Consider the following 27,651-nt stretch of genomic DNA (forward strand, 5'->3'; position numbering starts at 1 on the left):
ACAAAAAAAAAAAAAAAATAAACACATTTTTCTTTCGATGAGGCAAAAAGCAAAAAACGGCTTGGTGGAATGTCGAGTGAATTGGCATCACCAGCCAACGGTTATTCAGTTCAAAAAAGGCAATAAGCTTTAAATTCTCTGCTTATTTTATTATTTTATTTTGGGTTAGGTCAGTTAGGCGGCCAATGAAAGGCGATACTTCTAAGTAGGAACGTAGGAAAGTAGGAAAAACCGAAACAAATAAAGCAAAGCCATTAATTTCGAGTAGCTATTGTTTGCTCTAAATAAATTATGTGAAGAGGTGTTTACTCAAATAATGGTAATAAATATAAACACCAACAATAGTTTTAGTTTTAATATAAAAAAGATTACGTTCTGATTTTTAAGTATTTAATTTAAGGAAAAATTGTGAACGTATTGAGTGGTAGTAGATGTATGTCAAATAATATTTGTTTTTCTATGAAAATTAAATACATCAAATATTAATAATTAATCAAGGAATTAATTGATCTATAAATATAGCTATTTCCGGGAATGTTTTGTCACAGCTGTAAAGGTCTTTTTTTTTAACATGAGTCAGCATCCCAAAATGAGTCACGTTTCCCCCAAATAAAATCTAAATGCTTGGACTATTTTCTTATTTCTATTTGTATTTATCCAGGTGTTTTCTCCAAAAAAAAAAACAGCGAAATGAAATATTTATAAATGAATCATCTCTGGCTTAAGGGAGACAAACAGAGAAAGAGAGATATAGAGAGAGAAATAGTGCCAAAGTATGCTGATGAAGGCCATTGCAAAAGATAGTTGTTACCATAAAAAGCCGGGGAGCTGGCTGTAGGCTCTTCAGTCTTGACTTTTGTAGGCGCTGCACGTGCAAAATGCTTGAATGAATTAAATAAATGAATAAAATGGCCAAGAAGGCACGAAGGAGAATAGCACCGCAAAAGGCATACAGCGATAGATAATCCCCCCCGAAGGCCCCCTATGCGCATTTTCTCCCGCGCGTTTTAATGATTAGAATGGCTTATTCTACTTCTTTTGCAATTAAAATTATTCAATTATATTTGAATATATTAATTTAATTAATTTAAAGTCTTTTTTAATTAAAGAAATGTATGGTTGATTGGCCACTGCTCGTTGTTTATAAGAGAAGCTCCACTGTAATTTGAGCGGGGGCGATGCTCTTGTTGGTTAGCGATCTTTTGCATGCCCTGCTCTCTCATTTGCTCACTGGAACACTTGCTCTTTGGCGCTCGCCGCTCTTTTCCTCTCTCCCTCTCTCTCTCTTTCTTTTTGCGCACAAAACAAAAGACTGAGACGACAAACGGCAAATGGCGGATGAGAAGAGAGCGCCTAAAGTCGTTCCAATTGAGCAGGCTATATACATACATATAGGTGTGTGTGTGTGTATAATGCACCCACATGCCACAACAAAAACAACAACTATGACCTGGCCTTGAAATTGCTTAGCAGCAATAATAAAAGCCACAACAATAAACAACAGAAGAAAAAATCACAACTATTTTGAACGCCTTGAATTTTTAAATTGCAGAAAAAAATAAATAAGGGATTAAGATTAAGGAATAAATTCTGGCCGAACGAAATATTTAAGATATAAATAAAAAAAAAAAAAAATAAATAAATATAAATGGTTTAGATTTAAGAAATAGAATAAAGCTAGAAAATATAACTGAGTCAAGACCATGTTCTTTTTTTTTTTTTTTTTTTCGTATATTATTTTATTTCAATAAACAAATCTAGTAGTACCCCTTTTTATGCTTCCTATTAGCTGTGCTTTTCTGTGTCTTGTGTCAACACAATTTTTCTTACTTTCATTTCATTGGACATTATTTATGGACCAAAACAAGAGTGGAAGTCGTCACCCAAACACTTTCCATTTATTTTTTTTTTTTTTTTTTGGGGAATGCCGACCTGAGCTTGGCTCTCCCCTCTTGTGAACATTTTTGGGCATTTCTTTCATTTCACTTCCATGAACAATAAAACCAAATGCCAGAAAAAAAGTAAAATTAATTTCTATATAGAAATGATTTTTTGTTACTTCTGTAACCTAAAAATAAACAAACAAAAAAAAGAAGCATTATAAAGATTTGTCATCGCTTTATAGTTGCTTTTATAATAATCATAGTTTATAGTTTTTGCTGGACTGTTGTTTCTTTTTGATAATTGTTAATTGTGTTGAAATGTGTGTTTACGTGTGTGTTGACTTATGAAGTAATGTGAACTTTTGCACAGGGTTGTGTCGGTTCAGGGCTGTGTTTGTCAGGAAATAAAATCAAATTCTTATAAGAGTTTCCAAAAAAATACATACATTGCCTTCATTGGCATTTTGAGCAGCAAATAAACAGACATTTTAATGTTTACGATTCACTGGCACAGGAACCAAGCCCATAAATTTCTCTTCTAATTTCATTTTAATGTTTTTGTCGCCTGTCATTCGGTGAATTTCCTAGAATTTCGTATTGTTTGACCTGAGACTCTGAGTTCTCTCAGCCATTACAATGCAGGTATCTCTCTTTAGGGGCGAGATAGGCGAGAGGCCTGGCCAGAGGGAAATAATATACACTCATTCGTAGTAGAAAGGGATCTTCTGTTGTTGTTCTATTTGAAGTACATATTTAAGTGGCATTTAGCATGAAATTGCGATCCTTTTGTATGTTGGCCTTTGTCTTGGGTTTGCTTTGTGGTCGAGGAAAAAAAAGGAAGCTTTCATTTAACGCTTTCTGCGGCATTACAGTGGTATCGATCTTTTATTTGCTAGATGGGGTTTGGGAAGAATAATTGAATATTTATTATAAAGTTTCATGTTTTAACCTCAATAATAATTATAGTAAATATTTATTTCAAATAAAATTAATCATTAAAAAAAACCTTTACTTCAAAATACCTTGGGCCGGTTTTTCAGTGTAATTCTCCGTTCTGTGTCATGCGACACACATAAATGTAAATCTCGGCTTACTCCTTTCCTTTGTGCGTTGGTCGTCGTCTTCGTCTCTGTTTTCAATTCCGCAAACAATAAATTATATGGTTTTTGGATACCCCAGAAATAAGAATAAGAAGCCTTTCTTCATCTTGCATTTCTCCTCTCTCGATGGTTGCTTTTGTTCAGCAGAGAATGATGATAATAAGAACAGTCAGAAGACAAGCCCCAAAGTGGAATCCAGTTACCAAATACTACAGTGAGCACTAAAAGCTTGTACCAAGATCAATTTAAGGAATTTCAATTATTGAATTGAATATTTAAAATTCTTGTTAGTATATGTACATATTATTTTAAGATTTTAGAATTTCACATTTGGGATTTTTAAGGTTTATTATGTTATATATATATATATATTTTTATTTATTTTATTTTTTTTTTAAGAATATATGTATTTTTAAATATTTTAAACAATGGAAAGAAAGAAAATACAAAAAGCCGGCCAAGACTGTTTTACTGATCACTTTTCTTGGCACTTATTGTCTTGGCATTTTCCCGTTTGCGGTTACAAAAGAGAGCCCACACAGCAATAAGGGAGCCTGATTGATTGGATGATTGATTGATTGATCGATTGAGTGGAGTTGCAGCTAAATCTGCAGCTTTTATCTTCAGCTGGTTTGCCTTGAAAAGCAAACGCAATAAATGCGTTTCCGTCGTTGCCTGTTGTCTCTTTTTCTTGTCTTCTTCACCAACAAGTTGCTGTCTCACTTTCACTTGAAGCGATCGACCCTCTCTTTCTGACTTGGGTTTTGCATAACTTCTCTATTTTTTCTGAATGTGTGTATGTGTGTGAACTTTGACCCTTTAGCCGCCCATGTGCCTCCCCTTTGCGACCCCCTTCGCCACCTCCTTTCATTGCCGGGCCTGTTACACCTTTTAACTTGTTGATGGCCCGATGGCATTGCGGAAATTCACACACATTAAAAAATAGACAACAAAAAAAAAAAAAAGGAAAGAAAAGACAACAATTTAAAGCTTGCGCAATATCCGATTGGTTTATTGTTGTTGCTTTAGTTTTCGTTTTTCTTTGAACAACAAAAAAAGAAGAGGTGACCCAAGCCTCTTAGATAATTACAATTGGAAGCGTGTCTTGTATTTACTATATATACTTACCTACAAATATATATACATATATCTTCTTTGGTTGTCTCTGGGTCAGGTTTTTGTTTTTCTTTACTTCTTCAATCTGTTCCGTTGGCGCTAAATGACTTGGAAAAACAGAAAAAAACACAAGATAAGTTCTCTAAATGGTACAAATAATGATGATTCACTACATCATATTGCTAATAGGATTTTTTGTTGGCATATATATTGTGAGAATTTATAATTGGAAGTAAAGTTATTTTAATATTGTTTAAGGTTTTCTTAGAAATGATGAATAATTTAAAACATCATATTACAGTATCCCATTTTTTTTTTTTTCTTTTTTTTTTTTTAGTGAGAAGTTCGGAATTCATATATATTCTTTTTTACTTTTCCCATATTTTTTTTAATTATGATCTTGCCAAAGTACGCTTCCTTTCTTGTTTTTGAAACGCATTTACAATATACAAAATATAAAGTTCCCAAATACAAATTCAGCGAAATTTGTGCCGATGAATGTTTTTAGGACAGAATTGATATTGAATTTTATATCATAAGCATAAACTTGTATTAAAAAATATATAGAGCGAAAAAAAAAAGAATGAAACCCTCTAAATCATAGCCACACCTTACCACAACTCTAATCTAATTGTAAACATTTCAAATAGCTTTTGTATTCCGCATTCAGATTGAGTTGCTTGTCTATTACTTAATTTCTGTGGCATTTCCCAGAATTAGCCTGCTTACATTCCCCATTTGACACATCCCATCCATTAGGTAAATGGTGCTTTGCTGCAGTCCTAGGGTCTGGAATCGGAATCCGCCTTCACATGCCAAGAAAGAGATCCTTGTCTGGTTGTCTCACAAATTTTAAAATTCAGAGCAAGCAGATGCATAAATAAACGTCAGGCGGACGTCATTCAAAAATGGGTTTGTCTTGGGTTCGGGGCTTAGTTTCGGAGGAGTCCTCCCTCGTGTATCTCTCCTCCGACGCTGCGATTCCTCTCACGTTTCCCTCGCTTACTGCGTGTCAAATCAAAGTGCGACTCGAGTGCGGCTACCCTAAGATTTTCCCCACCTGGGCCCCACCTCCAACACACGACACAACAACAGAAAAACCACACACAACATAGGTACAGGTACAGTGGGACTTGCTTTCGTTAAACTGTTGATAAATTAATAAAACGTAAATAAAACAAAAAAGAGTTAAATTTATTTTATATCATATAAAATTATTATATTGTAATATTGGATATTTATCAACTTGGTTAAAATTTATATTTTCATTTAAAAATATGCTAACCTTTATGAAATTACAAAATAATTATAATATCTTAACTTGTGTTCATGTTTAATCAAATTGTAATTAATTTGGTTTTTAAATTGAAAAGAATTACATTATTTTGACCATTTAAAAACCCATAAAAAGTACTCGAGAAGTAGAAAAAAGCGTTAAAGGCAGATAAAATGTTGCTAGACACGTGCTGTCCGAAACCCAAATAAACGCAAATGTTGCTATAAATATGTTGAGCAACACCTATTGATGCTGCCAACGCATAGAAAGATGTTGCAGAGATGTAACATAAACAGAAACTTTATTGTCTGATAACTTTTTTTTATTAATAAAAACAATTAAATAATAAAATAAAAAATAAAAGCGTTTGATAAATTATATTATTAAAGCTCAAGTTCGAAGGTGTGACTTTAGGCAGTGCTTACTGTACAACAGCAACCGCACAACGACCGCAACAACAAGAGCGAGTCACGAGCCGCCGACTTTAAGCCGCTTGTAATTGATCGTGTCTTTGACATTAGAAAAACATTTTTCTTTCGGCGTCCCTACAGTTTCCCTCCCCTCTACATATTTTCTTTCTTTATTTTTTTTTTCTGTTTGTTGTCGTCTGTTGCTTGTTGCATGAAAATGTAACGCAGCACGGCCAACTGGTGCACGGTGGCTAATAAAATGAGAAATAAAGCGCACGCAGCGATAGAAAATCCACTTAGCGGCACAGTAGTGGGTGTTGGGTGGTGGAGGAGTAGCAGGGAGAGGAGGAGGAAGCCCCACAAATGGTCCAAGACATCCCCGAGATTCAGAGAGTGTCAAATGAAATGAGACGTGGCCGAAGCAACAGGCAAACATGGGGGAAATGGTGGAAAAATAGTGGAAAATCAAGAGGGGGGGGGGGGGGGGTTATAGTGTGTGGGAGGTGAGAAAAATGGTAAGCGAAATGTTACTAATTTCCTTTCGAATTTAAAAGCTGAAAAGGTGCTATGAAAAAGCTTTCTTATTCTTTAATTAATGTTCTTCAATAATACCAAACTTTGATCTAAAATTAAATAAATAAACTAAAATTAAACAATAAATAAATAAAATACAATAATTAATAAGTAAATTAAAATTTTAAGGTATATATTTATAATATTTTGTTAACCTTTTCTCCCTCTTACACCTATGTAGTTTTTTTTTTTTTTTTTTTGTATAACATATCAACCTGTTCTACATTTCTTTTATCTTTGTTCCATTTTATGTCTGTGCGCCTACCCCAAATAAAAATAATCGAAAACTAATTTTTCTTTTCCATTCTGTTTACTTGCAGGTGAGATAACAGCTAGTTAATTGAAAAATAAGATAGAGAAGTAGAGGCGGGGCATTAACAGGTAACACAACAACAGGTATGTGTCGTGTAGTAGATGATGACCCAGTTGGACGGGCCTTTTTCCAGCTGACAAATGAAATGCAGGCACCGAACTGACACATGCCATGGGTGCAGTGAGTCGCAAGTTGAGAATGCAGAATGCCGAGATTCCAGTCTACGAAAATTGATATATATCTTTATAGTAGGAGTATTCAGAGTGCGAGGCATGTAAAGCAGATCCTTCGATACCTTTTTACAGGCGAAGGCAATCGTTGCAACCCCAAAAAAAAGGAACCTAAAAATGCAGGAAAAAGAATATATGGGAAACCAAAGAAATGCTTACAGCACTAATAATTTAGTTAAAAGTACCAAAGTTGTAGGAAAAATAAAAACAAGAGCTAATGCTTAAAAAATACAGCATAAAAAAATTTTTGCTTATTTAAAAAAAATAGAAGAGTGATTTTTTAGACTACCAAATTGTTTTACAAAAAAATTGTATGTAATTTTATTTGTATTATTTTTCTTTTTTATTAATTTAGGAATAATATTAAGTTACTTATTTTAAAGAAATACAAAAAATTGCAGTGCATGTAGATTACTATTTGCTGTTTTCTACACATTATTCTACATATTTAACCAAGACGCCATAAGCCTGCAGCGGCTGCTTGATTTTATTGTAGTTCAATTGCCAAGAGTGTAGATGGCGCCACCAAGGGTTAAAAAATACCCACGATCTGGCACTTTTGGTCGCTGGGACCGAAAAGTCTGGCAGCACTGTTAGCCGGGACCGAAAAGTCTGGCAACGCTGGTCGCTCGTGCCGCGGCGTTGCCAGACTTTTCGGTCCCAGCGACCAAAAGTGCCAGATCTATAATAAAACACAAGTTGTAATACAGTTTGGAAGCCACGGCATAACCATTACTCATAGAGGCCGCTTTTCTCATTAGAGTTTCTAGCGCCCAGCGCTAGATGTCGCAGGTGTACTTTGCGTAAATTTGCTTTTCAAAGTGTATAAAATATTGTTTTTATTAAATTAAAAACATAATTAAAAAAGTAAGCCCAAGGTCAACAAAGCACCTTACGTTGTCTAATTAGTGACCGACATTTTAATTAAAGGAATCCAAAACAACAGCTAAAGAAAACGAAACAAAACGGAATACAAATAAAAAATTGGGTGAAATGGTGAACGAACTTGGCTTCTAGTATTTTTGTGTTTTGTTTTAAATCTATTTGTTTGTGTCCATTGTTTTACCAAACACACACACACACATACATTCCAATAAATAAATACACAGATGCTGGGACAATGGACCAGTCGAGCAACTTTGCAAAACTATGAAAAAAAAAAGACGGGGGGAAAAAACGAGACCAACAGCTGGGAAGTTTTCTATAATGAAAACCATACACACTTTTTGGTTACACAGAGAAAAATACATGCATTTTAACTGGAAGCTAAAATTAAATTGTTAAAATGTATAAAATAAGAAAGTCTTGAAGATTTTAACTTAATAATATTTATTATATATACAAAATATTATTAAATAAAAATCTTAGAGAAATATATTTAAGGATATTCATATTGTGGCTTAAAAAAAATATATGTTAAAAATCTCTATGAAAAAAGTCATTGTTTATAAAGTTTTCTTATATATGTTTGTAGTTTTAAGAACTTTTTAAAGTGTAAATATGACGCTTTTAATTTGATTTCAATTACTTAATATACTGTTACATTTATAATATATGTAAATAAAATATATTTGATACACATATTCTTTCGGTGTATCAGGTGTATTTCTGACTTATTGCTCATTAGTTTTGTGTGCTCGCATTTTAACCGATGACAAAGCCATATTTTCTTTGTTTTTTATTTTTTATTAAGTCAAACGGAAGTTTTGGTTGGCTACAGTTTTTAAGGAGAGTTACTGGTGAAGAGTTTAAGCCAAAAACAATGGTAAGTTTTCTTTTCACAAAGACTCAGTTAATTGCAAAAGAAGGGAAGAATAGCAGGCACTACTACTGATGGCTCAATTAGACTTCCGCCTTGATTGATGACTCACCTGAGTGATTGAGCGGCTTTCATTCGAATTAAATGCAATCAGAACTTGATGAGCCACTCTTTCTCTCCTTTCGTTTTGCCAAGAAAAAAGCGTATTAATAGGTAACAAGTTAGCTGAGAGTACAGTAATGACTGGCAAATGAGGCTTAATTATTGAAATATTAACTTAATAGGGATATTTTAAGGTTTAAGGTTTTAAGAAAAAGTTAAAGTAAAATATAGAAATATATTCAGAGATATGCTATTTCCCTGTTCTTCTCTTATATAATTGCTTATTATATAAGCCAGACTGTAAAAACAAATTGTATTTATGTATTCACTTATTTAGTTTTTCTTTTATTTATTTATTTTTTTTTGCCTTGCTGTTTGGTTTCTCTCATTAATTATGCCAACGTTTGTGCAGTTTTCCTCCGTGCATTTAAAAAAAAGGAAGCTTTCCAGTTCGTTTGGTTTTCATTGCGCGAGAATTTTCCAATGGAAAATGCCCAACAACAACAACTAAAACAACTGCAGCAGCAACGTTGCACCTCGAAGGCCAAGCTATTGTTGTTATTTATTAATTTTGGTCGCAGAATACACAAGGAGGAGGAGGGGGAAAAAGGAAACTGTTAATGACGATGATTACCATCCCGGGCAACCTCATCCTCATTATCTCAGGCGTCGTCAATCGGTGTTCTCTAGGAATTGTTACCGCCCGAAGAGAAGATCAACGGGGACTAACAATGCCAACGACAACGTCCTGGCGTCGCCTCAAAATTCCTCCTCGGTGCCATGCTTCCTTTGCCTGTTCCTTTTGTTTTTCCTCTCCCATAAATTTGCATTCTGCGCCGCCCAGGAAGATGATCTAGCGGGGGGTATATGGGTTTCATAATCACTTAGAAAATTAATATAATTATAATTATTTGTTTACTATTTTTTTTTTATAAAAAATATAAAAAGTGAAAACATCTCTAAACTAAAATATCACAAAATTAACTGAAGAAGAAGGTTTAAAAGTAGTTTAATTAATAAATAAAATAATTATAAATTAATCAGCCAAAAAGTTAATACAAAAAGTTTATTATTAAAACCATTATGATTAAACAAAAATTAAGTAAACGTTCTTAATATTTTCATTTATTTTTAAATTATATTTAAAAACTTACACAGATTCTAGGGTATTAAAAATTTGTTGATATTCTTGATACAAATGAAAAAGGGATTTATATTTTCTAAAACACAAAGTTGGTTATCATTTCCTTCAAGCTTTAATTTGTATTAAAAATTCAATAACAATTAATAGTGACTCTAGGGTATTGAATATTCGTTGCCCAAAAATTGTGTTGCACTTGTTGCTGCTTCTACTTGGGCTTCTTCTGGTTGTTCTTGTTGTTGCAATTGCTAGTTGCATCCCCTCTTCCTGTAGTTTTTTTTTCCTCTAGCAGTAGTAGCTTTTGCTATTGTTGTTTTTGCGCATTTTAGTTTGCGTTCCGCTTGACAAAGTTCTTCCTTGCCGTGTTTGTTGTTGCTATCTTTCTGGCCGGTGGTCATTTGCGAACCAAACAGAGAGAAGGTGAGATAGCAGGTGAGAGAGAGAGAGCGGTATAACTGACTCTCTCATAATACTGGGAGAAATATTTATCAGTAATTTGTAGGTATTGGTGTGTACCTGACGGGCAGCTTGTTTTATTAAAATTATTTTTATTGTTTACATTAAATTTCTTTACAGAATTGATTTAATTTTAAATTGTAAATATTAAATACATTTTATTATAAAAAAATCTTTAAAGTGGTGTTTTTTTTGTTTTAATAAATTCAATAAATTTTACAAGTTGATTAAAATGTTAAAAAAAAAAAATAGATAATAATTCGCCATTAATTCATGTAAAAAAAAACTAGTTCTTGTCTTGCAGTGTACTCACCTGCGATCGCTCTTTCTCTCTCTCTCCGAGAGCGTGTTCCCACTTCATTTTTCTCACATCACTTCGGTTCCGAAATGCGTCGACGTCGGACGTCGCAGCCGCTGGCTGTCGTCGGTACTTGTTGTGGTTGCTGTTTTTTGCTGTTTAAATGCTTAAATATTTAACGCAATTGTTTTAACGGTTCGGTATTAATTTGCAAAATAAATAAAATATTTAACAAAACAAAATACAAAGCTAACGAGTCCGAGTCTCATTATTATTTTCTTGTGTTCTGTGTTCAAGTGCCAAAAATGTGCAAGAATTTGGCATTGTTGCAATGCCACAGTTTTAAGGCCACTATATATATGTGTGTGTGTGTTTGTTAAAGAATTTTAGGTTTATCTAAAGTTGGCTGTACTATCTGAAAAGAGGAGAAATATATATATGTATATGTTTCTGAACTGGCAAACACGCAAAGAAACAGTTGAGATTGCAGATAATTTGAAGATAACGCGATTTTCTGTTTCGTATAAATATGTGAGAAGCGCAAACACTTGTTGTTTCTTAGGGTTGTTTCCTCTCTACTTGGGTTTTTCCATTCTTTTTCTTTTTTCTTTTTTTTATAATGGTTTTTCTGTTGCTGCTTAGCTTCCCATGACGATCAAGGAAATGCAGGAAACGTCTTGACATGCAAAAGGTGCACTGTAGGAAATTTTACAGGGTTTTGATATAATTTCAACCAGAATTTTACAAATTTGTAATACAAAAGTAATACAAAAGATTAGCCAGTTTCTGGGACATTAAGAAACCTATAGTAACATCAATTCTAAGATCCATTCTAGACTTCTTAACAACCCTCCCTCCATCACACCTGTTTGTACAAGGTAACTCAAGAGTGAGAATTATTCCCACAATATCCAAAATACCATATGGCATTACGAAGAAATTGTATATTCCCTTGGCTGAATTTATTTTTGTGACTTCTTTGGGGGCTTCCCTTCGGTTAGGATCGGTTCGGATCCTTTGACCTTTTTCTTTTGCCGTTTCCTTCTTTGTCAATTAACTTTGGACGCCTAATAAATCCATTTTGGGTTTCCAATTTCAGTTGATTTCCACGACAGCTAATTAGAAGCAGACATTGTTCCCACATTTTTAAGGGTGTAAATGGAAGAGAGAGGATGCCATTGAGGTATGCAGTTACATTCCGGCTTAAGGTCTTTAATGTTTATTGAATGATGTATTTTTTTTATTCAAAATGTGTGTGAGAGTATAGGATTAATCCCATTCTGTGGAAGGTGTAATACCTTCTGGAATTTCCATAGCTTTGTATAAGGCTTATTTTATACTCTTTCTTGAGTTAATTTGTGGTTTTATTCATTTGCTTTAAAAAAAAAAAAAAATCTTAAAAATTATTAATCCCTAAAAAACAGATTTAAAAATTTGTAAATGAACTGATGTACAAAAGTTAATAATATTTTCTTCAAATTAATTTAGAGTTGAATAATTGAAGTAGTTAGGAGCTTTGTTTTGGTTCTTTTATTTGTGGTTCTTAAATTTTTTAATATTAACGATGTTTTCCTTATTATAGTTAAATGAGTTTAAAGCTTGAAAAATCCTTGTGATAACTACAACCTGATAGATATGACTTGATTATAGCCTTGATTCCAACGACTTTCACTTGGCAGGAATGCAACTTGAACAAGAATCCGTATTCGAATGAGAACAAGAACCAAACTCAAACTCAAACACTGAAAACTCAATCGTGGAGCAGGTTCGCAGCCCAGGGGCGTGGCCAGCGGTGGGGTGGCGTTGGTTCCACCAGTTGGAGTTGCCGCTTGAGTTGTGCTTTTATTTTTTTTTAGTTTTGTTTTATTTTTTTTAGTGTTGTTTTATAATTTTTTTTTTTTAGTACTCTGCGGTCGGCCTTCACTGGCTTTGGCATCGATTGGGTGGGTTTGGCCCACTGGAGTGGTTCCACCTTGGCTGGATTGGATGCCACAGATACCACTATAATACAATAATACCATAATACCATTAGAATAGTATCTATATGTATACATAGTCGGTTTGGCTTTCGATTCTTGCAAGTATATCAGCACCCCGGGCGTTAATCTTATCGTCCTGCCCAGATAAAATAACTTCTGGGTTATGGCTTTCGGTTTTGTTTTCGTTTTCGATTTGATAAAATATTTGCGCCATCAGTCAGAAGAAGATTGTGTAGCCCAGAGGGGATTTTCCTAATCAAGAATCGAAAGCGAAAAGAAAGGTAGTCAAAAACTAGTTGGGTGTTCTCTTTGGGTGGGGTCTATTGATGCCTTAATCATCCTTTAGGGTTTATATTTGAGTTTTCCAAAGGCCTTTCCCGGGTCTTTAACTCATTTAAGTTGCCCTAAAAAATATATATAATTGATGAGGAAATAATCCCCAAGGTTGGTAAGGTTCTTATTTATTCAATTTTTAAGTTTAAAGGGTCTTATTGATAAAGAAAATATTTTCTGTTAATTAAATATATAAATATATCTACCCAGATAAAATAAATCGAAAGGTATTTTCAATTTCTTACCAAAAAAGTTCACTCCCACTTCAAAACATTATTTTCCTTTAAAAATACAACGAAACCAGCTGAAAAGCCGCAAAAGTGCCGAAAGCTAAACAAAGCATAAATACCAATAAATCAATGATTGTTGGCCATCAAACAAAACGAATCAAAACAATCGAAAATGCACAGTTAAAAGCCGGCTTCGATTCCCATCGCTCTGCTTGATTAACTGTTTGCCGACGAGTGTGTTGTCACCAAAGTGGCTTACAACAATGTAAATACAACAAAAAATTAAACTAAATAAACGAAAACTTGTTGGGAATCATAGATATATATATATATAGAGAGAGAGAGAGAGATAGCGAGAGAAGTGACCACAGACAGTGAGTGAAAGTGACAGTGAACTCAATTGACCTGAAACGAATGCGAATTCCGACGGAGCACGTGGCTGGCTCAGTCTCCTTGCCTTTCCCTGGCCTTCCCCCGCCTCACTCTCTCTCTCGCTGAGCCTTATCACCAACATTTATGGTAGATAAAAGCGCGTATAACCAAACTACTTAATAATGCTTGCATAATGAGAGCTGGCGGAGCACACACATCAAGGTTTCCAAAGGCATAAAACCAACTCTTCTTTTTTTTTTACGGGTTTTCTACACAAAAAAAAAATATATATATTATAGAAAAATACTTTTGAATAAATGTTTCTGTATTTATCCAAAAAAAAATAAAAGTTGTTTAAAAATTAATTAATAAGAATAAAAAAATATATTTTTAAAAGTTTTCAAAGGCATACAACCCAACTCTCTCATTCTGTTCCTTTCATGATTGCGACTTTAAATAACAGAACATTATTTATATATATTAATTAAGGATAAAACATGTATATGGATGTATATTTTATTTTTCCCAGTGCATGCTTAGCTTTTACTTTTCTCCCAAAAAAAAAAAAAAAACTTCCGCACTTCCTCTACCTTTTCACGTGCAATTAAGCAAAAGTCGCAGCTCTCGCAGCCGTTTAAATCAATTAAAAATCTGTGTTACTCAATCACAGCGAATGAGTGTATTTCGCCCAAGTAGTAACCCCTCTTTCCCCCCAAAAAGGTTCAATCAACTTTATGGAACCAGTTGTGTGCTGCTGGAATACACTTACTTACTTTTCGGCAATGGCAATTACGAGTTAGGGTTTGAGGTAAGCGGTAAGCGGCTTTTGTTGTTCCAACATTTGTTTGTGCGAGTGCAGTTAATGACGACGACGACGCTCCACTTTATAAATGGCTTTGGCTAGGAAAAGATGAAAGTTTTTCCAAGCCCACTCAACAGCAATTAATATTATAACGTAACAAACATACAAACAGACACACAGAGTCACATTAAGTAAACAATTTCAAAGAGTGCATAAGGCTTTATGTTTTCTCCCTCCAAATACTTTTCAATTTGTCAAGATGTCAAACGGGAAAGGTGGCCAAATAAAAAAACAAGGGTCTTGAGCTATGCGACTCTAATATATCTATGTGTATATATCTCAAGGCCCTGACTCACAAAGGGTGGGGTAATATCACCACAGTTTTTGTTTACCCCTTTCAGCGGAAATGTGACCCAATAGCATTGCTTGCGAAATACGATTTGCGATTCAAGTTCGCGGAAAATTTATGTACAAAGAGGGGGGGAAATGGTTAATTTTCACACCGAAATTAGCAGTGTCAATTTGTTATTTGGAGACAGGCTTTGCGGTTGAAAAGAACTCGGAATATTGATTTTTTACCTTATTATTTTATATATCTGGATTTGAATAGTATAGTTATAAACCCCTTTTCAATATGCAGTACAAATTTTTAGTTACCATTTTTTTTATTTTTTATTTAGATATCCAAATTAAATAGTGCACTTGGGGTATAAAAACCTTAAAAATGTATAAAATAAAAAATATAAAAAAATATAAAATATATATATATAAAATATATATAGTATTATATATGAAATATATATAGTATTATATATATATAATATAAATCTTTCCATGTCTCTCATATACTCCAGTTATTCCCCTTTAAACCCCTCTTTGATATCTCTTCGTATAAAATGGATCTCATAGATACAACTACAGTTTGCTTGATCTTGACCAAAGTGTCACATAATTACCCAGGCAGCAATTAAGCCATGGCTAAAAGAAGAAGAGAAAAAAAAAGAGAGCATAGAAGTGGAGAAAAATCAAAAGCAAAAGTTGATGAGCCGCAATATAGTTGGTTTCATTTCCCCTGCTCTTTAAGGTTTTTCTTGTACCTCTTTTTTATATCACGCATGATGGGTGTTAAAGGTTCAGGGAAATGGCCTTATATTTTTTGTACCTTTCTTTCGAGTAATTACGGAAGGCTTTCTTTGGCCAACAGCCTGGAATGAGTAGAGTAGAGTTGAGTTTGAGTGGTGCTTAGGCTGGCTGGCTTTTCTTTTTTCCTCCTCATTGTGAAACATTTCCCGGGTGCCAGCGACCTCGGCATGGGAAATATACACATATATATAAATGAGAGCCACTCGATGTCATATCATATCTCATTGCCTCTATTGATAATAATTAGAGTGCTTAATGTGATTGGGAAAGCCGAAAGGCCCAGAGAGATAGAAAGCACAATTGGAAAGCAGCGTTGACATTAATAGCCTTAAATGGCGGCTTGGTTTTCCCCCAGGCCGGCTTTTCCTCCTGCCAAGAGGAGCATCTGCTGTTCATGGTGACCCTCAGCTGCCCTTGTGTCAGTCTCATTTTCCCCACAAATATGTTTTCAGCTGGATACGAGATCGCAAACAGACATTCTCACTTGTTATTGGCTGCTAATTATTTGTGCAAACTATTTGCCAGCCTTTTATTTTCCGCTCTTTCTGCTAATCATATGCAAAAGCAGCTGAGAAAGGTGCCGCCGAGCCGCCTTTCACTTGAAAGATTCAGATCGAGTTTGAGTTTTGCTCGAGTTTTGCCCAGAAAAATGTGTAATTGTTTATTTGGATGGTTTGCTTGAGGGAAAACCATTACTGTACTGTTTATAACTGGTATTTCGATTTAAAGTAATTTGATATCGAAAAGGATCAGATCTGTGCGAAGGTATTCTAAACAAATTTAAGTAAAATCGTATAGAAACATGAGAGTTATTGAATGTTTTTCTTCTGCTGCAACATTCACAAATAGATGTTGCTCAACATGTGCCTTTCTTTTGGTTGTATGCAATATGTTTCTAGCAACTCTCAACATGTGCCTTCATTTCTTCTGCCTTTCCAAGTGTTTAAATTAAGTTTTTCGTTCATGTTTTCCATATTTTCACCAATATTGCTTTGGATACCGGGTATCTGAAAGTCGGTCTTACTTGACTGTAGCTTTTTTTTACTTGTTTTTGAGGTGGCCTAGTTTACTTTTTGCTAGCAACTGTAAAGAACTCTAGTTAGCATTTAAAAAAAGGGGGAACTAGCCTATCGACTAGACAAAAACTTGACTCAATAAAATACTTACTACAATTTTAATTACCTCTTTTTATTTAGGAATTATTTCTCTGAGTTTTCCCCGTTAGTTGACGGCATCTCTCCTCCATCCTCAGTAAAAATAATATTTTTGCAAATCAAAAATGACTGGCCACGCCTCCTCCTAGGTCTCTTTGTGACTGCACTTAGCTTATTTCAGATTTTTTCCACCTTTTTTTTTTCATATATTTTAACCCCCCCCCCCATTGGCTACACTTCATTATGGAGCTCTCCGCCCGCCCTTTGCTGCATGGCATGCATAATGACAACGTGTAATTTGGCCTTTCTTTTCTTCCCCTGCATATTTCTTGCACATATACCTTATTTTTCTGTTTTTTTTCCACCATTTTTCACCTCTATTTTCCCCTTTTTGATTGGAACCTCACGGCATCTCGTGGGTTGTTAAAGGCCTGATTGCAAATTATTGCTGAAAACTGAAAAGCTCGGGCGAAAAGTCAGACCCAGGCAGGCATAAGGCAAATGGCACAAAGGAACCCTGAGAAGGCGTGGTGCGGCTGCTTCACAAAACCTTTATATGATCACATTTTATGCTAATTGTGGAGATCTGTATCGGCAGCGGAGAGCGATGGCAGAGATGAGAGCGACGCGCTCTCTCACAAGAAGTAGAGAAATGCATTACTGTACACGCAACGCAAATAGATTATGTTAGTTGACCTGACAACGCTGGCAGTGCCGGTGCTAATAAAATAGCGAATCGAAGATCACACGTGTGCCTTGTTATTAGGACTTGGGGAAACGGGCATTGTTACACTGGCGACGAGGAGAAAAACTGGACCTTAAATATTTACCAAGTATTGTATAAATACTACCAGCCCAATCGAAAAAAAAGAAGTAAAGAAATAACGAAAAACTAACGCGTGTCTCGCCGTTTTCGCAAGTCGACAATAAAGCGCCGTTATACTCGCATACGTAGGAACGGACATACATACATATGCGTGTAAGAGGTAAAGAGAGAAAAAGGTGGACAGCACAAGCCGATTAAATTCCGGCGGCTGCACTAAGAGAATCTGTTCCTAAGAGAACGAGATCGAAATAAACGTGAAGGCAAAGTGTAACTTTTGCATTAAGAGAATCTGTTCCAAATGGAATGAGATTAAGCAGTGTCAGCTGATTAAATTCCGGCTGCTGCATTAAGGGAGTCGGTTCCAAAGGGAATGCGATCCAAAGAAAAAGAGCAGTGTTAGCTGATTAAATTCCGGCTGCTGCATTAAGGGAGTCGGTTCCAAAGGGAATGCGATCCGAAGAAAAAGAACAGCGGTAGCTGATTTAATTCCGGCTGTTGCATTTAAAGAGTCGGTTCCAAAGATCGATAAAATAAAATAAAATAAAAAAATAATAATAAAAAAAAAATAATAATAATAAATAAAAAAAAAAAAACAAACTGGGAGATTGTTAATGGCCATTTTATTTTAATTATCTTTCAGTTTAAACTAAACATGACCGAGTTAAAACCATTCCTGTGCCAGGGAATGGATAAAGCGCTATGGCGAACAGAATGGGAGGCGTGGTTGCGCGCGTTTAATATATATATTGACACGGAGGAGATCACATCCGTATGCAAGAAAAGAAATAAGCTTCTCCACCTGGGCGGACCACAACTCCAGGCCGTAGTCTACAGCATTCCGGGAGCATTAATTCCTTTTGACGAGAATGAGAAAAATGATGTCTTAACACCTCTCATTACCAAATTGAACGAGTATTTTTCACCACAGCGCAACTCGTCTTTTGAGAGACATTTGTTTCGGTCGATGACCCCAATAGAGGGAGAATGTTTCACAGAGTTTTTGATGAGGCTTCGCCGCCAAATAGTAAAATGTTCGTTTGGAGAGACTAAAGAACAGATAGAGGATATCTGCCTAAAAGATAGGATCATGGATGTCTGGGCTCCGTTGGAGCTAAAAAAGAAACTACTGGAAAATGAACTTACTTTGGAGGAGGTCATAAAAGCATGTAGTGTCGACGAACAAGTTAATAAACAAACGCAGTCGATGATCCCGCAGGCGAATGCAAATAGCATCAACAAAATAGTTCAGCGTAGCGCGGGTTCCGAATGTGGCAGATGTGGTCAAAAAGGGCACCAAGAGAATAGCTTGGACTGCCCAGCCAGAAACGCGAAATGCAGGAAGTGCGAAAGGTTTGGACATTTTTATCGGAAATGCCGTACAAGGAAACGGAAACCATATGATAAATGGGAAGGACCCGATAGAAAGCGACGACAATATGATCATTCTACAATCAAGTCCATATCCAGTGGTTCTAAAAATTACCCAGATAGCCCAAAAGACGCGGATCTATTCAGAGTCGACCATGGATCATCACGAGAAGAAGAACTTCCATGTAAAATAGGTGGCGATACAATCACTATGATAATTGATTCGGGATCGAAGTACAATCTGATAAGTCAGTCGGATTGGCGACAATTGTGTGAGAAAAGGGCAGTGATGTTTAACTCGCGCGCAGAATCAGCCAACCAGTTTCGCGCATATGCTTCTGATCATCTGCTTAAAGTACTACAAGTTTTTGAAGCCCCGATTTCGGTGCTAAAAGACCCTGAACTGATTGCTACTTTTTACGTCATTGAAAATAGTAGACAATCGCTGTTGGGACGTGACACAGCAACCAAACTCAAGGTTCTAAGACTGGGCTTAGACGTACATCGAGTTGAAAAAGCCGAGCCTTTTCCCAAATGGCATAATGTGTCGGTCAAGCTGTCCATTGACAAGTCAATAGTCCCAGTGAAGCAACCAATGAGACGAGTGCCAACAGCGTTGGAAAGTAAAATCACCGATAAATTGGAGGAAGCCTTAAGTTTGGATATCATCGAACCAGTATTGGGCCCGAGCGCTTGGATATCGCCAATTGTGATTGCATTTAAGGACGACGGGGATATCCGGGTATGTCTGGACATGAGACGCGCAAACAAAGCAATACAACGAGAGAACTACCCGTTGCCAACGTTCGAAACGTTTATGACCAAGCTGAAAGGTGCCAAATATTTTTCGCGACTCGATCTAAAAAGCGCTTACCATCAACTGGAGCTGACCGAATCCAGCCGAGAAATTACTACCTTCATAACACACCGCGGCCTATTTCGATATAAGCGGCTGATGTTTGGCGTGAACTCAGCTCCAGAAATATTTCAACGGCTAATGGAGGAAATGTTGGCTCCTTGTCAGAATTCTTTAAATTACATCGATGACGTGATAATATTTGGCAGCAATATTGAGGAACATGACAAATCACTCGCAAAGGTTAAGGAAATATTTCAAGCCAATAACGTAGCACTAAATGAGAAGAAATGCGCATTTCGAGTACAGAAATTGAAATTTCTAGGCCACATCCTCTCGGACAAGGGGATCGAAGTTGACCCCGAGAAAGTGAAGGTGATTACATCATTCAGAGCGCCCAAAAATAAAGAAGAGGTACGCAGCTTTCTCGGCTTAGTAACATATATTGGCAAATTTGTATCTGATCTGGCGGATAACACAGAGCCTCTGAGAAAATTACTGAAAAGCCATGAAACGTTCTGTTGGGGCCAACCACAGGAAGAAGCATTCCAGAATCTCAAAGTTAAGATTTCGGCAGTTCCAATGCTGTCATACTTTAACCTGCAGGATAAAACGTGTTTGATCGCAGATGCCAGCCCAGTGGCCTTGGGAGCAGTGTTGGTGCAATTTGATAAATCGAATACTGCACGCATAATATCGTTTGCCAGCAAGAGTTTGTCATCGGTGGAAAGAAAATATTCACAAACGGAAAAAGAAAGCCTGGCATTGGTGTGGGCTGTGGAGAAATTTTATTATTATTTAGCGGGACTACAGTTTGACCTTATAACTGACCACAAGCCACTGGAAACGATCTTTAAACCAACTTCGCGACCTCCGGCCAGGATTGAAAGGTGGTTGTTGCGATTACAATCTTACCGGTTCCGCGTAGTATATAAGGCAGGAAAGGAAAATATTGCCGACTCACTATCAAGACTTTGCGAAGTAACCGATACCGACCCTTACGACTGGGCTGGTGAGGAACACATATTTCGCGTGGTGTCAACCTCAGTTCCTAAATCGCTCTCCATATCGAAGGTCACGGAGATGAGCATACAGGATGAGGAAATAATAGACGTGATGACATGCCTTGGCCAGGATTCATGGAACTCAAATATGTCTAGCCCGTACTATCCATTTCGTTTGGAACTCTCGATTGTGGGAAATATCCTATTGCGAGGCACAAGACTAGTAATTCCCCAGAAGTTACGTGAACCAGTACTGGACCTCGCCCATGAAGGGCATCCCGGGATAAGCGCCATGAAACGGAGGCTTCGTTCCAAAGTTTGGTGGCCGTGTATGGACAAAGACGCAGAACAGTATGTTAAGGAGTGCCGCGATTGCCTTTTGGTATCAATGCCATCGCATCCGGCCCCAATGAAAAGGCATCCGTTCCCGAATGGACCCTGGAGATGCTTAGCTACCGATCTTTTGGGCCCTTTACCAAATGGTGAGAATATACTTGTACTAATCGACTATTACTCCCGATATATAGAGTTCAAACTCATCAAGTCGATATCATCGAAAACCATTATTGAGGAGATGGAAGAGATCTTTTCCAGATTGGGGTTCCCGGAGACCTTAACAACTGATAATGGGAGGCAATTTGTCAGCAGCGAGTTTAAGAGTTTTTGTGAAACCAGCGGCATTCGGCTAATGCCTACACCGCCATACTGGCCGCAGGCCAACGGCGAAGTCGAAAACATGAACAGGTCTCTGGTGAAACGCCTAAAGATAGCTCATGCCAATAACGACAATTACAAGAAAGAGATCCAAAAATTTGTATTAATGTATAACGTCACTCCACACGGGACCACGGGCGCACCACCAACAGAGCTAATGTTCAACAGGGTGATAAGGGACAAAATTCCTGGCATACAGGATCTTGTTGGCGAAACGGCTGATTCAGAAGAGAAAGACAGGGACGTCTGGAAGAAAGAGAAAGGGAGAGAGTTAGCAGACAGCGCTAGGAAAGCGGGAGCGATCGATATAAAAGTGGGTGACAAAGTTCTCCTTAAAAACGTGGTATTCCCGCATAAGCTGACGCCAACATTCGATACGACCACATATGAAGTAACTAACCGAGAGGGAAATGTTGTTCAAATTTCTGGTGGTGGCAAGTCGTACACCAGGAATGTAAGCCATTTGAAAAAGATCATCGGGGCAGACTCATCGAAGTCGTCTGATTCGGTGAGCCCCAATGTTGGGATACCTCCTTCACCTATTTCGTTACAGTCGGTTGCCGAAACTCTGACGCCACAGGAAACTCCGGCAACAAAGGACCACCATGACCCGAAGGACAACCTGAAGCTCCGTCTAGAGAAAAAAGAAGGGGTGTGGAGATCTGTATCGGCAGCGGAGAGCGATGGCAGAGATGAGAGCGACGCGCTCTCTCACAAGAAGTAGAGAAATGCATTACTGTACACGCAACGCAAATAGATTATGTTAGTTGACCTGACAACGCTGGCAGTGCCGGTGCTAATAAAATAGCGAATCGAAGATCACACGTGTGCCTTGTTATTAGGACTTGGGGAAACGGGCATTGTTACACTAATTTACGAGTATTTTTCTCTTTTCAATTAATTTCCCCACCAGGGGAGGGAGTGGCAGCTGATTCCATTATAATATGCATATGCATATATGTACATATACTGTATAAATATATATATAGATAGATATAGATATATCTATAGTTGGAAGTATTTATTTACTCTCAAGAAGGGATTTGCTAATTGATAATTCAAATGAGTGCGTGGCGAGCATGTGAATAAACATATGACTATGCCTTTGGCAATGGAATTCTTTAATAGTAAATACAAAATGAATATTAAATTAATTTTCAAAGATAAGAAGATAATGTTTGTAGCGTTTGTAGTCAAGAAACTGCTGTTAAAAGCAATTAAAGTAATTTAAAGTTTGTTAAATTTAGTCAGAATAAGTTAAAAATAGTTCAAATCAGTTAAAGTTTGGTTATAATTAGTTTAAATCACTAAAAATCGATAGTTTTAATTAGCAAAACGAATGGTTAAATCAATCAATAAATGCAAGACTGTTATGAATGAATGACTGAATGAGTAGTGAGTGAGTCAACTCGTTTTTTACAATGGGCCACGCTTGAATGAAAATGTTAATGAACGCGAGACAGGCAGGTGGGATGGATTCCCCTCCCAACTGTATTTCTATTGGCCTCTGACCTTCCAGCGAGTGTGTGAATAACTAACTCATTCATGGATGGATATTCGAATTATTCCACATTTTCGCATTTATGTATATGTATATTCTTATTCCAGCCACAAAATAAATTCGTTTAATTTCTGCACTCGACTTGAGTTTTATTTTTTTTTTGTTGAGCTCAAACCAAATATTGGCTCGGCCCAAAAAAATATTTATGCGTGGCTTTGGGGGAGGCGGCGCAGCTGCGGTCAAAATGGTAGCTCTCTTTTAGTTTTTTTATTTTTTATAAAATTTAAATTTTCCTTTTTGCAAATTATAAGTAGATTTTGTTATTTTTAATAATTGTTGATTTACCCTTTTGTTCTTGACTTCGAGAATGAAAAAACACTGCAAATTCTTATTAAATGTATCTAGGTCTTATACTTTATTTAAGTTTCTTTGTTTGGTATTTAATAATAAGTTAGGTATTTCATCTTATTTTTATTTTTTTTTTATTATTATTTTATAATATTATATTTTTGATATGCTAAGATATTTTTACCATGAATGTTATTTTTAATTTTTATGATACTTTTGGTATTTGATGATTCTTTTGGTAAATTTTATAGTACTTTATATAGTAGTTTTTTAGTATTGCCAGTATTTTAAGGTTATGTTCTTAGTATTTTGTTTATTCCAAATTAAAAACCTTTTGATACTCTACTATTATGACCAGCTGTGTTTACTGTGTGTTTGTGTGTGTGCGTGCTCTTGGTGTCTGTGCTTACAGTCACTTTTTGCTGTGTCTAAAATTTCTAGTAAGCAAATAAATCGCATTTGGGTTGAGAGAGGAGCAGGATGGGGGAGTGGGTGTAGGAGGTTTCCAGCAAACCCGATGCCTGGCATCTCTCTTTTTTTCAGTTATTTCTATTATTTTTCTGTTCATGCTTCAGCGCGTTGCTGGCGCTTCGAAAATGGAAGGCAGGCCAGCGCCATTGTTGTAGCGTCGCATTTATTACAGGTGTGTCCCAAGCCTATCCCCCCGCTGGCCCCCCCCTCTTCGCTCTGCCTGCTCAGGTGCATAATCACTGCGAATTTGTGTGCGAAATGAGTGCAACTGTTGCAACTGCCACTGTCCGCTTTCAGTTGATTTATCTATATATTAATGCATTATATACAGCTGTGTTCACGGAAATAGCAGTGCCACACGACCTGCACGTTTAAGATTGGAAAATACTATTACAAACACTATTTTCATCAAATTTTTTTTCATAAAGGCTTAGTGTATTTAATTATTAACAATACCACAATCATTTAATTTAGGTAACATAAACCCTTTAGAAGATATAGCTAATAACAACAAAAAAGGTCTATATTATGCCGATCATTGAAATAGCAGTGAAAAACTAAAATTCTTCATAAATTTAAAAATATCGTATAAGAAACCTATTTCTTCTTAAATTCTAATTGACTATGATCTAATATTTTGTTAAATAGCCTTTAGAAGCTATTATAGCCTCATACATGGGTGGCAAGGAGTCCACCAAGTCTTAGCAACGCTTGAGGGGAATATGGCCTCATTCCTCCTGCACAAATTGCCAAAGCTACATCTTAGAAGTCGGAAACTTCTTTAATACGTAGCCCTTGATGTCCCCCATAAGTTTTCGATCGGATTTATATCCGGGGACTGTGCAGGACATGGCATTGCATCCACTTTTTCATTAAGAACCCACTCTTTGGCTACCTTGCTGGTATGATTAGGGTCACTGTACTGCTGAAATGTCCAAATTAATGGCATATTTTCCTCAGGATACGGCTGCTAGACAGTTTTTAATATTTAGACATAAACATAATGGTCTTTGATCCCGCAGATCATATATACAGGACCTACAACGTTGTATGAAAAGTATACCGATACCATGACTTTTAGGCCACCGTATTTTACTGTCTTCAGCGTATGGTTTTGGGGGTACTATGTATTTGGAGGTCGACGGACATATTATCTTGTCCTATTCCACCAAATAAAACCAATTTGGAGTCATTTGTCCAACGGATATAACGCCATTTGAATAGTGGCAGTTCAAGTGGCTATTGGCGAACTCCAATCTGGCCTTGATATGCCTTTAACCAAGCAGTGACATTTTCCATGGTCTTCGCGAATCTAGAATTTATTCAATAAGTCCCCGGCGAATGGTCCCATGACTGATTCCCATGCCAATTCCCGCTCATATATCCCTAGAGGATGCAAAAGGACGAGCTTTGCTGAAGCAAAGTACGCGTCGAGCCTGTACAACTGTGGTTTTTGCGAATCATACCTCGGTTTTTTTGGGTTCGGTTCATATTTTATGATTTATAAACTATTTTAAAAGAACAATTTGAAAGATTTAGAGACTCTTTACATGTTTTGCCTTCTTTCTAGGCTAAGTTATCTGATACCTTTCTCTCATGGAGCAGTGAGGTCCTGCGCCCACAAAAATAATTTTTTTTGCGTTGTAAAGGTGTATTATAGTATAAACTATAATAATGACCGTAATTAAACTCATTTTTTACAAAATTAAAAGAAATTTCGGCACTTTTTGCGAAATAAAATTAAAAACTGCTATTTCAGTGATCGGCCAAAACGAGCTGCATATGTGAAAAAATATCAATAAAACATAAAAATAGAGCAAATCTAACGGAATTTTTTCTCGATTCTTATCTTTATGTTCCATTTTACAAAAACAATGTGCAATATATCAGCTGGCAAAAAGGAATATGTACAAAAAAACGTTTTGAAGTTGTTTTTCTGTCGCACTGCTATTTCAGTGAACACAGCTGTATGTACATATGTATATACAAATATATATATTATAGGCAAAATGCCTGAGCACGAACATGGAAATAAAATAATGCCAGCCGTGCAACTTGTTGCCGTTTTTCCGACTGCCGAGAGGCAAGCGGGAAAATTACTGCATGGAAAATGCGAAAATGCTTTGTTTGTGTGCTGACTCTCTTAGAGCCTCAAACACGTTTGCTTCTAACCACAAAATGTAAAATAATTATAAACCTACATGAAGAATGGGGTTACATTTGGGTGAAAACGGAGAATGGAAAACAGGAAAGTTTGGTCTAAAGTTAGGATATGTTTAAATAAGGCTTTAAAATTTTATTTGGCTTAAATTAAGACACAGTTAGACACATTTTAATTTAATAATTAAATACCACAAAATGTTTAAATTATCGCCTCAAGCTCTTAGCTTTGCTTAAAGTTTCTTAAACTTGTTTTTCTTAAAATTCCTTTCTTGTTTATCTATTTATTTATGTATATCTTCTTCCATTTGTTTATAGTTTCGATAAGAAAATTTGTTTATTATTGATTGTGTTTATTGTGTTTTGTCTGGCTTGAAGTTCTTTTTGTTTATGTTTAGTTAGCTTATAAATAAAGGACTGCTGAAAAGGAGTTTTATTACTCAAAAAGTGGGGAATATTACAGAAATCAATAGGGTTTTCAAAATCTTTTAATAAGAATTCACACTGACCTCGTTGCCTTTAAGACTCCATATCATACTATTAGGCATATTTAGCTTGTTCCTTCTTAAATTTAAATAGAGATAATACAACCTGATTTCAAAACTACTATCTTGCCTTCCAATGTCGTCGCATATACTATTCCGGAGATAGTATTTCCGTATGCCTCTGATAAGACAGCCAATTCCCACTGCATTTTGATAGTGTTCCTCTGATAAGACTGTCGCATTGCATCATCGATAAGAAGCCAGAATAAATCAAGAATAATAATAATATTGACAAAAGACTAAAGACCGTGTGACTAAGTGCGTTGAATCATAACGAAGATATATATATTTTTTTGTGTGTGTTTATAGAGCGGTGATATGTTCCTCAAATTACGATTAATCGTTAAAAACTGTGAACAGTGCAAAAACGTAAACGAAAAGGCAAACACAACAATAATAAAAAACTAACAAAACAAATACGTAATAAATAACAAATAATAAGCAGTGAAGCAAGTGGGCTTCCAGAGCTAAAACAGCAAAGACCAAAGATTGGATTCCGAAACGAAAATGTTCGATGTGCCGCCCAAGTGCCCGGCGCTGGCCACCAAGCTGGGCGGCCTCTTTGGGTGGCGACACACCTACAAGGTGGCCGCCAAGCATGAGGGGATTCCCCATGGCCAGCTCCACAAGTCCTACTCCCTCACGCTGCCCAAGAGGCCGCCCTCGCCCTCGGCCTATTCGTGTGTAAAGGTAAAGATATATCATACAAAGATGCATCCATAAAAGATGCCCAAAAGATAGAATCACTGGGAGAAAATTCAAGGCCTCATCAATACTTAATAAACATTTATCTCTCAGATACAAAAAATTCTTAAGCAGAGTTGGAAATTCTTGTATATACCTTAAACATTTTTTTATTATTGATAAACAACGTGCATTGATATATACACATGACAAATCCAATCACAATCTCTTTTGGCATTCCTCCGGTTCGTTGCCAAGTCCCACACGACAACGATGACGACGACGACGACACTTGTTAGTTGTTCAGCCGCCACGCCCACATTTTCCATAGTTTTTTTTATATATGATATATGAGAACGAGATCGTTGTCGGATCGTTGCCGCATAATTTCCATTGACAAATGACCATAAAGAAATATAATCAAAGAGGCACAGTGGGGCCAAAGGGATTTTTTTAAGGGGAATTATTTCGTATTATTATTATTATTTTAAGGGGAAATATTTA

At 36.2% G+C, this 27,651-nt stretch overlaps 1 protein-coding gene across 5 annotated transcripts in view; it reads left to right on the forward strand.

The window, feature by feature from the left end:
• The window catches only part of baz (par-3 family cell polarity regulator), a 46,823-nt gene that overhangs the window by 10,895 nt on the left and 8,277 nt on the right, over positions 1-27,651 (forward strand). The window contains exons 1-2 of one of the 5 annotated variants that reach the window (XM_041774895.2): positions 10,723-10,852; positions 26,773-27,153. The exons of 2 other annotated variants lie outside the window; for them this stretch is intronic. In XM_041774895.2, coding sequence (XP_041630829.1) covers positions 26,971-27,153 — 183 coding nt within the window. In that variant the 5' untranslated portion in view covers positions 10,723-10,852; positions 26,773-26,970. Of the gene's footprint in view, positions 1-10,722; positions 10,858-26,772; positions 27,154-27,651 lie in introns of those variants that run through there. 2 more of the 5 variants (XM_070288686.1, XM_070288685.1) reach the window with 2 other exon arrangements.

Source organism: Drosophila kikkawai, chromosome X (assembly GCF_030179895.1).
Source record: "Drosophila kikkawai strain 14028-0561.14 chromosome X, DkikHiC1v2, whole genome shotgun sequence".
Taxonomy (NCBI): Eukaryota; Metazoa; Arthropoda; class Insecta; order Diptera; family Drosophilidae; genus Drosophila; species Drosophila kikkawai.